This window comes from Bufo gargarizans, chromosome 1, assembly GCF_014858855.1.
Source record: "Bufo gargarizans isolate SCDJY-AF-19 chromosome 1, ASM1485885v1, whole genome shotgun sequence".
Lineage (NCBI taxonomy): Eukaryota > Metazoa > Chordata > Amphibia > Anura > Bufonidae > Bufo > Bufo gargarizans.
The window spans coordinates 64,536,339-64,554,745 of NC_058080.1; the positions used below are offsets into that span (position 1 = coordinate 64,536,339).

The 18,407-nt window shown below is 43.0% G+C and overlaps 1 protein-coding gene across 9 annotated transcripts in view; it reads left to right on the forward strand.

The window, feature by feature from the left end:
• Window positions 1–18,407, forward strand: part of ABLIM2 (actin binding LIM protein family member 2) — a 196,031-nt gene that overhangs the window by 78,403 nt on the left and 99,221 nt on the right. For all 9 annotated transcript variants that reach the window (XM_044295879.1, XM_044295878.1, XM_044295880.1 and 6 more), the window contains exons 3-7: window positions 3,709–3,892; window positions 4,520–4,635; window positions 11,721–11,847; window positions 12,124–12,217; window positions 16,790–16,877. In XM_044295879.1, coding sequence (XP_044151814.1) covers window positions 3,709–3,892; window positions 4,520–4,635; window positions 11,721–11,847; window positions 12,124–12,217; window positions 16,790–16,877 — 609 coding nt within the window. The remainder of the gene's footprint in view (window positions 1–3,708; window positions 3,893–4,519; window positions 4,636–11,720; window positions 11,848–12,123; window positions 12,218–16,789; window positions 16,878–18,407) is intronic.

Genomic DNA, 18,407 nt, shown 5'->3' on the forward strand with positions numbered 1-18,407 from the left:
CAGGGAAATGCAGAATATCGAAACCTGTAATATAATAATAATTCTGTAATAATATATTCATAATAAATAATAATGCTCTTGATATTAATATTGTGATAATATAGAGAAGCTGTAAATAGGCAGAAAAATGTCAACCACCATAAAGCAAACTTCACCTATATATATGGCAGACATATTCCACCGATGAACTTACACAAAATTGAGGTGAATTTGGCCACGGATTCACCACGGAGGCGAAATTCGTAGTAAAAATCTGCAGCATCCTGCAGATTTGAAGCATGCCCATTTTTCTTTGCAGATTTTTTTTTTCTGCTACACATGGGCTTTTTCGAAAGCTGCAGCATCTAAATTAACCCTTAAAGTGTGCTAATGTTCACGTGGCAAGGTACCCCTAGTGTAATAGAGACAGCCACAACAGTGACATCTGCACAACCCCCAGCGATAGACAGCAACAGCAGAACAACCCCCCTGTAATAGTCACAGACAGCAAAAATAGCCATAGCACTGCCAATAATGGCCCTAAGGGCCCCCAAAAACAGCCACATGATCCCCATAACAGTGGCAGCCAGCCACAGATCTGCTATAACAGTGACAGACACAGACACCCGCTAAAGGGACATTAAACCTAGAAAAGTTCTCATTACTTGCTGTCCCCAGTGCAGCTCACAGTCCAGATTCCATTTCAGTATGTCTTTGGATTATGGGAGGAAACCGGAATACCTGGAGACATGGGCAGACTGGCCATAGACCCTACAGGTAAATTTTCCGGTGGGTCGATACCCCGAGGGCCGCCCAAGCCCTCCTCATGGTATTGCTCCTCCTGCCCACTTCTGTTGTCCCTGCCTACCTGTGTTGCCCAACCTTCTGTGACTTTAGACCCACCTACAACATGGGGCCACTTTTAGGGTTTTTCCGGGGCTACTTTAAGTTTCCAGTCCGCCCCTGCTCGAAAGAAACCTACACAAACACGAGAAGAACATAGAAACTCCTATGAAGATTTTGTCTTTGGGCAGATTTGGACCTAGCACCAAAGCGCTACAAGGCACCAGTGTTCACCACTGCTAGCCATCATACAGAAATACAGTCATGTGAAAAAATTAGGACACCCTTTGAAAGCATGTGGTTTTTTGTAACATTTTTAATAAAAGGTTATTTCATCTCCGTTTCAACAATACAGAGAGATTAAAGTAATCCGACTAAACAAAGAAAACTGAAGAAAAGTCTTTTCAAGATCTTCTGTAAATGTCATTCTACAAAAATGCCTATTCTAACTGAGGAAAAAGATAGGACACCCTTGCCCCTAATAGCGAGTGTTACCTCCTTTGGCTGAAATAACTGCAGTGAGACGGTTCTTGTAGCCATCTACCAGTCTTCGACATCGGTCTGAGGAAATTTTACCCCACTCCTCAATGCAGAACTTTTTCAGCTGTGAGATGTTTGAGGGGTTTCTTGCACGTACAGCCCTTTTCAAGTCACCCCACAGCATCTCAATGGGATTCAAATCTGGACTTTGACTTGGCCATTCCAGGACTCTCCATTTCTTCTTTTTCAGCCAATCTTTGGTTGATTTACTAGTATGTTTTGGGTCATTGTCATGTTGCATGGTCCAGTTCCGCTTCAGCTTTAATTTTCTAACTGATGGTCTCACATGTTCTTCAAGCACCTTCTGATACACAGTAGAATTCATCGTGGATTCTATGATGGTGAGCTGACCAGGTCCTGCTGCAGCAAAGCAGCCCCAAACCATGACACTTCCACCTCCATGCTTCACAGTTGGTATGAGGTTCTTTTCTTGGAATGCTGTGTTTGGTTTACGCCAAACATGTCCTCTGCTGTTGTGTCCAAATAATTCAATTTTGGACTCATCTGTCCAAAGAACATTATTCCAGAAGTCCTGGTCTTTGTCAACTTTATCTCTGGCAAATGTCAGTCTGGCCTCGATGTTTCTCTTGGAAAGCAAAGGTTTCCTCCTTGCACACCTCCCATGCAAGTTAAACTTGTACAGTCTCTTTCTGATTGTAGAGGCATGTACTTCTACATCAACAGTAGCCAGAGCCTGCTGTAGTTCTCGAGATGACACTTTAGGGTTTTTGGAGACCTCTTTTAGCATCTTGCGGTCTGCTCTTGGGGTGAACTTGCTGGGGCGACCAGTCCTGGGCATGTTGGCAGTTGTTTTGAAAGCCCTCCACTTGTAGACTATCTTCCGGACAGTGGAATGGCTGATTTCAAAATCTTTTGAGATCTTTTTAAATCCCTTCCCAGACTCATAGGCTGCTACAATCTTTTTTCTGAAGTCCTCTGACAGCTCTTTTGCTCTCACCATGGTGCTCACTCTCACTTCAACAGTCAGGAGCACACCAAACTAAATGTCTGAGGTTTAAATAGGGCAAGCCTCATTCAACATGCAGAGTAACGATCTACTAATTATGTGCACCTGGTGTGATATACCTGTGTGAGATCTGAGCCAATTTAAGAGGGAATACATGTGAGGGTGTCCTATCTTTTTCCTCAGTTAGAATAGGCATTTTTGTAGAATGACATTTACAGAAGATCTTGAAAAGACTTTTCTTCAGTTTTCTTTGTTTAGTTGGATTACTTTAATCTCTCTGTATTGTTGAAACGGAGATGAAATAACCTTTTATTAAAAATGTTACAAAAAACCACATGCTTTCAAAGGGTGTCCTAATTTTTTCACATGACTGTATAGTTGCCCCCACTTTTTTCAGCCTGCAGCAGTTTTTGCACGTTCCTAATTCTTCCATCTTTGGTGGCCGGCTGAGGGGTTGGGATAGCAAAGGGGTTAGGGCTTGAAGTGGCCCTGTACTTTCAGTAGACTTTTGATATGTCAGAAACAGGGGTGCACCACCAATGAGGCCAGGTGAGGTGATTGCCTCAGGCGGCAAGACCTAGAGACAAGTGGGGGCTGTGGGAATATCTCTCTGTATTCAACTGTATCAGAGTATGCCTTAAACAGTAGGGCTGGAGGGGTTGGGCACCATTTCAAACTTCGCCTCAGGCAGCAGAAATGCTAGGTGTACCCCTGCATAGAGACATTTCAAAAGTTTAGATCACTGGGTTTGAGTGCTGAGACCCCCAACATCTCTAGAACTTGGGGAGAGAAGCATGTACTTAGCACGCTCTCGCTCCTCATTGCTCAAGGTGGGCCCATAGGCTGTCTTCTGCAACAAGAAGAGAGAACACGCTAAGCAATCACTACTCTTCCATCGTTCTAGGGATCGGTGGGACTCTCAGAGCTCAATCCCCCGCCGAACTAAACTTTTGATGTGTCCCTATAACATCTATCAAAAGTTTACTGAAAGTACAGCGCCTCTTTAACCATGTATTTTGTTCTACAGAGGGGGGAGGCTCCTGCTGCAGCCAGTTTCTTACAGCCAGACAATAGTAAGGAGGAGAAGGGAGAACAAAGCTGAGCTCCTTGGAAGATTTCTTTATATATCTCTCAGTTTTATTTATAATATGGGACAAAATAGAGCCAAGGGAAACGAGATGAAGAGAGGAAGTGCTAGAATACACAGACCCCGATGAACAGAAAGCCTTGAGGTCTCCAAAAATGGCATTAAGTCAGTCAAAGAGGTCAGATGTGGACACGTGCCACTGGTTCTCCACCCATGACCTGAAACACCTTCTAACAATTCTTGAAGTTGGTCAGTCTTCTTTAATAATGAACATTTTCTCTCCTTCTCCTAGTCTGTGGCTGTGACCTTGCCCAGGGTGGATTTTTTGTGCGGCAGGGAGACTACATCTGCACTCTGGATTATCAGAAACTCTTTGGAACCAGATGCTTTAGTTGTGATAAATTCATAGAGGGAGAGGTGGTGTCTGCACTTGGGAAGACCTACCACCCCTGCTGCTTCGTCTGTGCTATATGCAGGTAAGGCGGTCTTTTAGGAATCCTACCTTGCTGGTGAAGATCCTGATTTTGCTAATGTGTTGATGGGGAATTCATTTGAGACAAGGACATGGGCAGTCTGCTGTATATAGGTTAACATGTAAAATTTTGCCGCCATACAAATACACTAATCGCAGTGTTAAAGGGGTTATCCGATACGTAATGTAAAAAATCAGACATCAGATAGTACATGGCAATCTCTTTTTAACAAATTAAGAACCAGCCCTGTACCTCACATGGATCCAGAGATCTCCACATTCATTGCTCTGCTAGATTTATTTCAAGCTGACAGCTCAAGGGGAGTGTCCCTTCTCTGGGGGCCCGTCTTTTCTCTTACAGCTGATGGCAGTTGAAGGATGGAACTGAGCATGTGCGTCCACCTCAGTTCCCCTGGATAGATAATTTTGAAAAAGGGCAAACAGCAGGTGGCGCTATACAGTTAGATTTCAGTAAATAACTCATATACTAAATTTGTAATTACATGCAATCACAAAAATACTCAGATCCAGGTGCTGGTTTGAAAAAGTTGAATATTTTTTGTGGAACAACCCCTTTAAGAATATGGACCTACACTAATATATATCTATATGTACATTTCCTGTTTTCTAGAAGCCCCTTCCCTCCTGGTGATCGTGTTACTTTTAACGGCAAGGAGTGCGTATGTCAAAAATGTACCGTCTCCCCCACCGTCAGCAACAGCAATTTCTCAATCCAGTCTCTGAGAAGTAAGTCTGTCGGTTGCATGAGTTTACAGTTTATATGCAGCTGTAAATCTAAATCAGGGATGCCCAACCTGCGGCCCTCCAGCTGTTACAAAACTACAACTCTCAGGATGCCCTGATAGCTGTAGGCTGTCCAGAGATGATGGAAGTTGTAGTTTTGCAACTGCTGGAGGACCGCAGGTTAAGCATCCCTGATCTAAATAAATGAAGGACTGACTGTGTAAATGCTTTACCTATCCTGTACCGATCCTGCATTACAGCCTGAACTGTATTAGGACGAGTTAACACTTCCGTTATTTCCATCAGATATTGTCAGCCAAAATCCGGCACGGGTCAAAAACACAAAACAGGAGGAAACCTCTTTGTAGGCTTCACTCAACTGATGAAAACAACTTACCAAATAACTGAAGAATGAATTAGGCCGTATACATTCTTCAGGGCTGCATTGACTGCTTCAGAGCTGAAATCTTTCAGCATTGCTACACTTTTTATATTTATATATTATATATATTTTTATATATATATATATACCCTGAAATACAGCCCAATACCATTATTTCTCTCTTAACAAGTTTTACAAGAACCACTATGCATTCTAGCAGGTAGCAGTCATCCGTCAGACTGCCAGATTGTCACATGTTGTTCAGAGAACACTTCAGTGGAGTCCAGGAATGACGTACTTTACACCACTCCAGCAGATCTTCTGCACAGCTGCTCAACCAGGGAAAACCTGTCCTAACACAGAATTCTTGTTCTGATGTCAGGAACCAGTCCTCGGCATGCAGTGTATGGCCATTATGTAGGTGCAAACGCCCGTCTTGGTTAATCAGCCCAGTGGGTGCAAAGGTGGACATGGCCTTTAACGTACTGCAGTCTGCTACATCAGAATATTAAAATATGTAGTGGATATAATTATCCATGCACAGCAATAATAGATTGGGGGAACTCAAGGTCTTTGCATTGCCACCTTCTGGTAATAAGTAGTACTGCAGCATTTTTATTTATTTTTTATTTAAAGGGTAAATTAAAGGGCTTCTCCAGGTCTGTACCTAAATAGGTCTTTCAGCGAACCAGTGGGTGATTACACTTTGAGCAAAAGTTTTGCAATCCTAGCTGGGGTGACATGAGCACCCGACGACATAATGTACATGCAGCTGAACAGGAAGAAAAAGGAGCATATACGGTCGGGATATCAGAGGAAAGACCAGCAGCCAATTGCACAGCCGGATTGTGGAATCGGCTGAGCGACAGAAGGTTAAACACTGTTGAAAATGTCTTCTCTCCATAGGTTAGCAGAAAGGCAAATTGTAGGTACAGGTCCAGAAAACCCCTTTAATTCGGTCATCTACCATAGACCTACCCGGTAGAAAAAGTAACTGTAAATTCAGAAACACAGATAACCTTCACCTTATCATTCCTGCTGCAGCGCTTGGCAACTTGTATCAGAGAAGAAAACTATCCAGTATGTGTTAATTATAACCCCTGTTACATCCGGATTCTGCGAATATTTAGCTTGATGAAGTTTATGGAGCTTCAGTAAATGGATGCCAGGATCAGATGTTTGGTGCTTGCTGAGAAGCAGATGTGGAAGGAACTTAGAGCACAGAAGGTGGTTCACAAAATAAGTCATTAAATCTCACATGCAGGGCAGAGAGGCAGAGGGACGACTACGAGTCCTGGTAAATATGTAAAGCTTACAGAATGGCATGTACCGTGCACAGTGTGACACATTGTTCAGCGAGCCGTGCACTCAAATGACCTGTCCAGCCATGTCTCTCAGTTTTTTGTCAGAATTTGGACTGTCCGCAACACGGCTCCCAAACCTTTAAAGTGTATGACCACCTTTATACACCACCTTTATTCAGTTTATATACAGTCTCTGTAAATTGAGTATTTTTGTATATAAAATTGTTTACATACATTCCATTTGTTATGTTGTTCTGAGCTGTATCCTGTATTATACTCCAGAGCTGCACTCACTATTCTGCTGGTGGAGTCACTGTGTACATACATTACATTACTTTGCCTGTACTAATCCTGAGTTACATCCTGTATATCTTTTATTAACATTTTAAAAACATAAATAAATACAGAAATCACACCAAAACATAACATTAAATCCAAACCAAAAATACAGGACATAATGCACCTCAGCACGGTACAGACAACACAGGTCCAGCCCAACACTTACTTTCCCATAGAACACCCACTATATACAGTATTTACAATTTTTACAATTTCTATTTCAATATTAATGTACTAATCCGGTTGCATCCTACCTACACACAGCAAAATACTGAAAACTTACAAAAAACTTACAAAAATCCCACACACCAACACCCCAATTAAACACACACATTTTTTATTATTTTTTTTGGGCTCTGAGCTGGTCCGGCATCCCATGCCCCCAGTACATGATAACAGACATCCATGAACCAGCCCAGAATTTTTCATATACCCCAAAAGTCCCCAATGTCCCATGGAACCATAGAACCCTCCCCCCATTTACCCACCACCCAACCTAACACCTAACAACTCAAATTATAAAATATATACATCACTATACAAATATACAACATATATACACACTACATACCAATATATACAAATATACATATAGACATATAAACTAAAATACATGGCAAACCACCCATACCACCCACAGTGAGGCTTTTCAGCCACACACGACCATTAAAGCCCAAGTTCGGGGCCTGCAAGCCCTATATCCTCATACAGCCACAAAAAAATAATCTAGAGTGTCAGCATCAGCACACCACCAGAAGGGAGACAACAGGCTGGGGTACCCTAAAGGCAAAACCCCTCCAGAGGAGAGAGGCTCTACCCGCCTCTAACCTCTCATACTCCAGAGAGTGAACCTTTTCAGGTCTCCAAGAATGTTCCCAACCACCTCATCCACAGGGAGGATTTTGTGCTGCATCGAGTCTAAACATCGTGCATGCCTTGTGTAGTACCTGACCACTGAGCTGACTAGGAATAAAGTGCAGCGGTCCCTACCACCCAGGTGTCTGAATGCTCCATAGGCCCATTCTGCATAGGAAAGAGTGACCAGCCTAGGCCAGCCGATGGAGGTCCCCACCCTGGTGTAAACCTCTGTGTTAAAGGGACAATGAAGCAGAAAGTGGTCCATGCTCTCCAGCACACCACCGCACAAAAACTTGAAAGGGATACTAATGGAACTTAAAAGCCGTAACCCGACCCCCAGATCACGACTTGGGCAGTTCCTGAGGGACCAGAGGTTTCTGGAAATGGGTCAACAGAACACTCTGATCAAGGAGTTTCCTTGACTGAGTCCTGATTTCCCACATCCCCAGACCCCACCGACATAATAGTTTCAGAACCAGGGCAGCATAAGCTGGGAGATGCCCATGTGGTGTGCAGAGATCCGACACTTGCCCTCCTGTCTCCCATTCCTGGAAGAAAGGCCGAAACCATCCCGACAGGAGACTACCCACAGAGGAGCCCTCTCTTTCCAGAGGCTTGCAAGATTAATTTGAATAAAGGTGTTCACCAGGAACACCACAGGGTCGACCATACCCAACCCTCCTAGCCTCCTCGTGCGGTAAGTAACCTCCCTCCTGACAAGGTTCAGTCTATTTCCCCATAACATCTGAAAGAACAGACTGTAGACCCGATTCCAGAAAAGTTCTGGCAAGACGCACACACACTGCCCACAACAGCAAAGGGATTCAGGTAGGTTTTAATAACGTTCACCCTTTCCCTTAGGGTCAAAGACCAACCCTTCCACTGGTCTACCCTCTGAGCGGCAATCTTAAGCCTGCTATCCCAATTTTGATGGGGGAATCCCCCTGGCCAATTTCAATGACAAGGACTTTTGTAGACTCCTGGGGCTCTGGAAGGGTGTCTGGGAGATCAAAACCAGGATCTCCACCTCCTAGCCAGAGACTCTCACACTTATCCCAGTGGATCTTGGACCCAGATGACTATGAGTAGCATTCTACCTCCGACAGCACCCATTCTGCCTCCCCTCTGAAAGACACACAGATAGTTACCCCCCCGGACAGGCCATATCTCAGAAAGACAGACCAGAGGTACTCGTGGTCAATGCAATCAAACGCTTTTGCCTGATCCTAGGACAGCATGTACCCCTTCCAGTGACCTGCCCTGCTCCACGGCCTCCCGGACACTGAGCACAGCACTAAAAGTACTTCGGCCTGGAACAGAGCAATGCTGGGCCCCAGAAAGGAGCTGGGGTGCAATCTTCACCAACCGATTAAATAGCACCTTCGCAAGAATCTTTCTGCCACACCGAGGAGCGCTCCAATTCTCAATATTGAATGGATCTTTACTCTTTGACAGAATGATCAGGGCCGACCTCCTCATTGACTTGAGCTGGTCGTACTGGTAGAGTACCCAAGGAGAGACACTGATTGAATACCTCAGTCAAGAGGGGAACTAAGGTGTCCTTAAAGGTCTTATAAAACTCAGATGTTAGGCCATCAATCACCAGACTGACTTTCTCTTTCTGGATCATTTCAGTCAAAACGTCAAGAGAGGGGTCGGCTCCTGGTTCAGGAGCAGTTTCAGCCAAGAAAGTTAATATCTTATCACGATCAAGATCCCTCTTCACCATAAGATATGAGTAAAAGGATCTGACGGCCTCCAAGATCCCTGATCTGGACCTTCTCAGGGAACCCGTACTATCAATCAGTCCTGACACAATCTTACTACTCACTAACATCCTGAAGATTCCTGTAAGGGTCGGGCGAGCGGTATTTCCTGTAATCCCTCTCAAAAACCAAAGATGCGTGTCACCTGGCTGCATCATGTGCGGAGATTAGGTGTCACCTGTGTGGTGACTTAGGTCACCCATTCAGTCGCTGCCCTCATTCCTTTGCCAATGTGGTCAATACCCCAGCGGGAGAAAGCGGTGAGGCCAATTCTACTGGGGAAGAGGCTGGCAGAAGTGAAGGAACAGAGGGGCCAGGGAGGAAAAGTAAGCAAAAAACTCCTGCCCAACTGAGCGTCAGGAAAAACGCCAAAGGGAGAGGGAGACGGGCAAGTCTCGGGAACCTCAGGCAACTGGGGAAACTGGGAAAACCTCTGATCTCGCCCCTGAAGCTGTTGCTACTGCTGAGGCCCAAAGGGACATGTAAACCGGAGGAGGAAATTAGGAGGATCCAGGAAGAGGAAGGTGCCATCTCCTCAATATCACTTCATGACAAAAGTATGGACAGGAAAAGTGGGGGATGGCAAGAGAAAAAGCATAGTAAAAAACGTATAGGGAAAAGGGGAGATTTAAGGGAAATCCTCTGATCACGTACAGCCTGTATAATATTTCAGATCTGCATTCACAAGTTTGACAAATTCAAGGTTTTCCCACAATCCTTTTAACCCCTTAGTGACCACACAGATTTAAAAAAAATCGCATTCAAAGAGCTATAACTTTTTTTGTTTATTCATCAATGTACATGTATGAGGTCTTATTTTTAGCAAGACAAGTTCGTTTTTAATGCACCATTTTGGGTACATGTAATGATTGATTAAATCCAGCTGTTTAGCTAAAAAAAAACTTTGTTTACATCAGTAAAAAGGCATATTAGTGGTCACCCCCTTCTATAATTGCCGGGATCCCAATTTAAAGTAGTCCTTATGAGCACTCAGAGAGCTGACACAGACACACTGCTGAATCATATTCTTTCCTTTATTCCACACAAGTATACATCTTTATAACACTACAGATAATCATAGACAAATTTAGCCCACAACCAAGAGGGTGGAAATCGAAACTAACGATTTGATTCGTTATTCATAAAAGGCAATTCTTCTGCACCATACTAACATAATTCCAATAGTTAAAAAGTTTCTGGAGCATCTTATCTCAAACAAGATGTATACCGTGACTCCTAGCCAGACCTAAAAACATCATCAATCAAACTTACTCATGATCAGAAACTAAACACAACAATCATAGGTATTTTCAACTGTCCAGGTTCTTTATCAATATGGACTCGACTGTAAAAGGACTTTATATGTACTTTCCTTCAACAATCCCTCGAACCAGACAACTGGTCAGGGAGGCAAAGATATAATGTAAGATAAAGTCTCTTACCTTGCAGCGCTGTCTTTTATATCTGTCCGTCCTGGTCCGGATTATCCAAGTTGTCGGGAGATCAATGAAGTGTCCTTTAGTCGAGCCCCATGTTGGGCGCCAAGTTTTGTTGGGGCAAAACCCCCTTCTTCTATAATTGTCTGGGTCCCAATTGAAGTGTCCTTATGAGCACTCAGAGAGATGACACAGGCACGCTGCTGAATCAGATTCTCTCCTTTATTCCACACAAGTATACATCTTTATAACACTACAGATAATCATAGACAAATCTGGCCCACCACCAAGGGGGTGGAAATCAAAACTAACGATTTGATTCGTTATTCATAAAAGCCAATACTTCCGTACCATACTAACAGAATTTGAATAATTAAAAAGTTTCTGCAGCATCTTATCTTAAAGTTGACATTCTTCAGCAGTGCATCCCGAAACTAAGAAAACAAAACATAACTTTCTTGGACATCAAACTCTGATAAGGGGAGCGAGGGAGCTGCTTGTCTTGGCTTGTAGCTAGAACATTTGGTTATTTCACAGAAACCCCCCCCCCCCCCTCCCACCCTTCACAGCTGGCTCAGTAATTTTCCACATATGCACAAGATGGAGGACATGTTTATACAAAATGGATTCTCATCCCTCACAGTCTCTGTCACTTCATTGTAGTTTATTTCCTGTACCCCTATATTCCCAGCATATAGGAGTATATCTATTTTAGAACTACGTGCTCCACTTCTTGCACCGTATATCATACTGCAACCTCATTCTCTATAACATCGTAGTGAACATCTGTCACAACAACGACAACTTCATAATTAGTGGACTCCATAGCTAGTATGAGAATTGGCCCAAAACCCTATTGAGGGCTTCTCCAAATGTCCTTTGTTTATTACATTATCCACTAAAATTCTGTAAGCAGTGAGCTCCCCTTAGTGGCGGCTGACAACTGTGCTATACCATATAATGTTATATAGACTGACAATGTGATTTTTTTCACTATTTACAGACTGCGGAGGCTGCGGCTTGGAAATAAAAAATGGGCAGTCATTGGTGGCTCTGGAAAAGCACTGGCACTTGGACTGTTTCAAATGTAAGACCTGTGGTGTCTATTTGAAGGCGGAATATATTAGCAAGTAAGTAGGCGGATCACAGGCAAAAACAAGTGAACATGGGATGTGTCCTGGAAACACGGCCTATAGTACAGCTACATGTGCTCACCTAGGGGGTTTATTACTATTATGTATATGGGTTGTGTGGTGCATTTATACAAAGAAGTATAGGCAGATAAAGATGATGGGTGTAGGACAGTGGGGCAATTGATCATGGCTAGGTCATATAGTCCTATATTTGTCCTATATTTGTGGCAACCTTCCATTATATGAACCCTTGACTTCTCATCTGTCTTGCAGAGATGGGATACCGTATTGTGAAATGGACTACCATGCAAATTTTGGCATAAAATGTGATCACTGTGAGAAGTTCATCACGGGCCGGGTGCTGGAGGTAAGTACACCAAACAAGAAATGTGGATGGATCTCAAGCTGAAAGTGGGCCCACAATGACACACCAAGCATCCAGGTTCTGGGTTGTACCAGCCACAACAGGCCTTATGAGGCCCATGTGAGGATCACCCCATCTCAAACAGAGTGGGCCCAGAATGACCCACAAAGATCCAGGTTTTGGTTTGTACCCGCCACAACAGGCCCCTTGAGTTCCACATGAAGATAACCTCATTTGAAGCTGAGAGTAAGCCCAGAATGACCCACCAAGGATTCAGGTTCTGGTTCCTTACATCCACAACAAGCCCCATGATGACCATGTGAGGATAACCTCATCTGAACTTAAGAGTGGGCCCAGAATGACCAACCAAGCATCCAGGTCCTGGTTCAAACGAGTCCCAAAAGGTCCACGTGAGGATATCCTCATCTGAAGCTGAGCGTATGACCAAAATTACCCACCTAGAATCCAGGTTCTGGCTTCTACCAGACACAACAATCTCAAATCTCCCATTCTCTATAAATGTAAGTGTGCCCAAGATATATGAGCGTCTCAACATTTGGACCCCCACCTATAAGGCAATTATGAAATAACCATTCAATATGAGCATGAATGTACTGGTTCTGTAGAGAACTAGATGTATAAAAAAGAAAATTTCTGTTTATTTTAGAGATTTTGATGCCTTCTTTTTGATGTAACATCTTCTCACCTCCTGTCTGAGCTCCTTTCATCCTCAGGACATGGCACACCTATTATAGAGTATTTATTTTTCACCTTAATCCCTGATTTATTGTATACAGTCAGATCCATAAATATTGTGACATTGACACAATTCTAACATTTTTGGCTCTATATACCACCACAATGGATTTGAAATGAAACTAACTGCAGACTGTCAGCTTTAATTTGAGGGTATTTACATCCAAATCAGGTGAACAGTGTAGGAATTACAACAGTTTGGTTTGCATATGTGCCTCCCACTTGTTAAGGGGCCAAAAGTAATGGGACAATTGGCTTCTCAGCTGTTCCATGGCCAGGTGTGTGTTATTCCCTCATTATCCCAATTACAATGAGCAGATAAAAGGTCCAGAGTTCATTTCAAGTGTGCTATTTGCATTTGGAATCTGTTGCTGTCAACTCTCAAGATGAGATCCAAAGAGCTGTCACTATCAGTGAAGCAAGCCATCATTAGGCTGAAAAAACAAAACAAACCCATCAGAGAGATAGCAAAAACATTAGACATGGCCAGAACAACTGTTTGGAACATTCTTAAAAAGAAGGAGCACACCGGTGAGCTCAGCAACACCAAAAGACCTGGACGACCAAGGAAAACAATTGTGGTGGATGACAGAAGAATTATTTCCCTGGTGAAGAAAACACCCTTCACAACAGTTGGCCAGATCAAGAACACTCTCCAGGAGGTAGGTGTGTCAAAGTTAACAATCAAGAGAAGGCTTCACCAGAGTGAACACAGAGGGTTTACCACAAGATGTAAACTATTGATGAGCCTCAAAAACAGGAAGGCCAAATTAGAGTTTGCCAAACAAAATCTCAAAAAGCCTTCACAGTTCTGGAACAACATCCTATGGTCAGATGAGACAGAGATCAACTTGTACCAGAGTGATGGGAAGAGAAAAGTATGGAGAAGGAAAGGAACTGCTCATGATCCTAAGCATACCACCTCATCAGTGAAGCATGGTGGTGGTAGTGTCATGGCGTGGGCATGTATGGCTGCCAATGGAACTGGTTCTCTTGTATTTATTGATGATGTGACTGCTGACAAAAGCAGCAGGATGAATTCTGAAGTGTTTCGGGCAATATTATCTGCTCATATTCAGCCAAATGCTTTAGAACTCATTGGACGGGGCTTCACAGTGCAGATGGACAATGATCCAAAGCATACTGCAAAAGCAACCAAAGAGTTTTTTAAGGGAAAGAAGTGGAATGTTCTGCAATGGCCAAGTCAATCACCTGACCTGATTCTGATTGAGCATGCATTTCACTTGCTGAAGACAAAACTGAAGGGAAAATGCCCCAAGAACAAGCAGGAACTGAGGACAGTTGCAGTAGAGGCCTGGCAGGGCATCACCAGGGATGAAACCCAGCATCTGGTGATGTCTATGCGTTCCAGACTTTAGGCTGTAATTGACTGCAAAGGATTTGCAACCAATTATTAAAAAGTGAAAGTTTGATTTATGATTATTATTCTGTCCTATTACTTTTGGTCCCTTAACAAGTGGGAGGCACATATGCAAACTGTTGTAATTCCTGCACTGTTCACCTGATTTGGATGTAAATACCCTCAAATTAAAGCTGACAGTCTGCAGTTACAGCACATCTTGTTTGTTTCATTTCCACCTGATTTGGATGTAAATACCCTCAAATTAAAGCTGACAGTCTGCAGTTACAGCACATCTTGTTTGTTTCATTTCATATCCATTGTGGTGGTGTGTAGAGCCAAACATGTTAGAATTGTGTTGAGGTCCTAATATTTATGGACCTGACTGTATATCTGTAAACACTGATTGCAGCTTTATTCCTGGTTTTGCCTATGCTACCGAGGAGCGAGCTACAAATTAATTATTAACTGATTAGGTTATGAGATGGGGTTACTGGTGTAAATCACAGGGGAACCTCTCCCTGCACACCCTGGTGGGTAATGAGCAGTAGAGGACGACATTGTGAATCTGACAAGACAGATTTTTACGTTTCTGTTCACTGCCTTATACATAAGTTGGGCTAGAAAGTGCGTGAATCCTTTAAAATTGTAAATGTAAGGTTTCAGGAACCTTAGAGCAGCAATAAAGTCATTTATGGTAATTGGTGGTCAGATCCGTGTATTGACTCATATTGACTCCTCACAAGTCCAATTTCCGCATTTTAACTGATTTAACAAAAGTTCTAATGGCTTAATGAGATGTCCTGACACATCTCACTAAGCACTCGTATTCTCCATGTATTGCCGGATCACAAACATATGTTCTTACAACTTTGTGCCATTCCTCCTGGAAATGTATGAATACATTAACAACTGGGTGACACCATTCCGCTTCTTAATAGGGTTAAATAGGGTTAAATAGTTAATACGGTTGAAAAAAGACATAAGTCCATCAAGTTCAACCAAGGGATGGGTGGGGTTTACTTTTAAGAATTCATCTAAACCCTTTATAAAACGGTCCACTAGGGTCTTTATCTATTGTGTATCGAATTGGACATTTTTGTGAGTACGACAGACCTGGTAAGAGAGTTAAAGGGGTTATGCTAAGATTTTAGTACAGCACTCAGCTATTTACGGAAGTCCCATAAGGAATGAATGGAGCTGCAGGAAACACAACCTCCTGCTCCATTCATACGGAGGAAAGGGACCACAGGATTGGGGAATGGTTCAGTGGGGGCCCTGACCGCTTGGATTGATCAGATCCTTTGGATATGAGATAGGGCTGAGCTACATGTGGCCTCCCGCATCAGTGACACATGAAATACAAAGCGGATTCCTGTTTAGGTCAATAGGTTTGTTATGTTGGTGGTTCTTGACTGGTGTTGCAGAACTTTAAAAGCCTTGTAAAAAATGATCAACCTTGAACACATATCATACTCATCTTTAAGCCAAAAAGTAACATTTTTGACTTATCAGTCTACAGAAAATTTTCTGGTAGTCATCGTGCTCTTCCAGGTGATCATTGGGACAGATTTCCTAATCCTATGGATGATGTAAAGTCAGGGAATAATGTATAAAGTGTGCCGCGCCAGAAAAGTGAAGTCATTTTGCCTGTTTTGTCGGTTGAGTAGGCATTTGCATCAAATTGATGACGTATTTGCTCCATTCTTAGGCCGGTTTGCACCATGCTTGGCAGGTTACATTTATTACAGGGTAGCCAGATATTTTTTGTTTGTTTTTTTAATCCAGATTTGTCATTGCAACTTTTTGCAAAAAGTTGCAAAAAGAGTTTCAAGTGTAGAAACTGACAGAGCCTTTCTCATAAATAGGACTAGACTTTAGACTGAAAAATCCATTAGGATTTCATGCAACAAATTTTTAAATTGACGACTGCAGCATTTGTCTTCCAATCAAGCAGACAAACAAACAAAAAAAGTTGTATACAACTTCATCCCCTTAGACAGGTGGTCTGGACCTGCACCAGATTTATCACAGGGGTTAAGGTGCAGGGACAGACATTTTTCTCTGACTCCATACCTACTATTGGTTGTCTTACTTTGAACCAGAATTTTGCGTCAGAATGGTGGTGCAATTTTGACCCTAAATTGTGCATCTTAGATCTCATCCCTTTTGAGTAAGCCATGCACCCCATTGCCAGGTTAGGCTCAGATAACTTCTCTAAGCCTAGATGTGCCAACATTTTGGCACAATTTACACAGAAGGTGCAGTCACATTGGTAAATCTGGGCTACTGTATATGGATAAAAATGATCAAGCCCTGCACTTCAGAAAAAACTAAAAACTTTAACAATCCTGCTTATGATATAAATCTCCCCCATTGACTTTTGGTAAACTGAGTTATTTAGAACCCATGTAAAATGTTTAAACCTCATCCTAACGAATCCCACTGATTCCTTGTAGGCGGGAGAGAAACATTATCACCCAACCTGTGCACGATGTGTCCGCTGCAACCAGATGTTTGCCGAGGGGGAGGAGATGTACCTGCAAGGTGAGCACTCTGCTATCTTATTATTTACCGATGTGTGACCTTATGCGCATGGAGGCATAGGGTGGTACACGGACTGTAATAAGGATCCGTATTGTAGTATATGAACCGCCATATGGTGCTTAGAAGAAATACTTTATTAAAGAGATTTCCTTTAGTGTGAACGCTCAGTTTTACACTCTAAAATATTGTTTTTGTATTTTTTTTTATACTGTTCTTGAACCTTTAGAGGATGCATTAACGGGATGCTGTGTGGGCAATGACATATCACAGAAAACTGAACTGTAACACATACTATATTATCAGATATCGGCAGGATTGGACTATTCTCTAATGTGTATTGGGGTCTCCCAAAGGTGGATGTCAAGAAAAAGAGGGATCAGGCACGATACATCTTGTTCCTACAGGAGAGAAGTCAATGCCAGAAGACTCTAGCACCAGCTTATTACCTTTTCCCCAATTAAATAAACCTGCACAGTTGGCCAAAGAAAGCATGCATGTTTACGGTGTATTTAGGAGGAATAGGTATTGGCAAAGCAAGCCGTCTTCCAGCACCTGTCAGGCTGTGTTCACATTATGTATGTGATATATGGGTAGTGTTTACAGCGGTAAAGCTCCCAATGTACACAGTAAACATGACATAAGGTCCTTTTGGTCTGTGTCTGGGCATTAGTCAGCGAGCCCCTGGGGAGCTGGTGAAGAGCATGGGAGTAGTAGTGGCCATGATGAGATGTTGTGTCCTGTACTACCTCAGGTCTTCGCTCCCTGGGGTTAGGTGCAGTGAAAAGGTGGTATGAAGGAATCAGGCAGATGTAGGAGAACAAAGGAGGAATTACAGTACATCCAGCTGTCGTCTGTACAAGGGGTAATGTCTCTAACCCAAGATAATGAGGTATGGTGGCAGGCAAGATGGCAGACAATAGCACTCTAGAGTAGTGCTTCTATCTCTCATTATTTCCCTTCACTACCAGCAATAAGCTGGCCCTTTTGGCTATAGGTGTCCACTTGTGCAATGCAGGCTTTTAAGTGTGCCTGTCCTGAACTGTAGTGATGGGTGTCTTAACTTGTTATCCCCTCACCTGCAGCTCATTCTGTATTGCTGTAGTGCTTATCACTCTGCTGACTGTAAACTCTTACAGATCTTCTGTAGCCTGGGATCTTGCAGTTTCCCTGGCGTAGTGATCCCAACGGTCTAGCTGGATCTCTAGTCCCAAGGGCCCCTGGAGTGGGAGCAGATGGACATGCTTCCTCACTGCAGGCTTGCCCAGCTATCTCTTTAGAGCTCTCCCTCCTGGCGGGAAGCAGGACCATCCCACTCCCACCAAGAGGGAAGGAATGGAATGGTAAGGTCCACTCCTAATGCCAACCATACCTTATCATTCCTGAAGCATATGACATGGCAGATACATAACACAATATGACATTAGTACAAAATATAACAAACAATCGCAAAAAATCTAGGGAATAGCATAGTAGTGTAAACTATTTCATACAACAGTGTCCATAAAAAAACCTGTGGGACACATTTGTAGT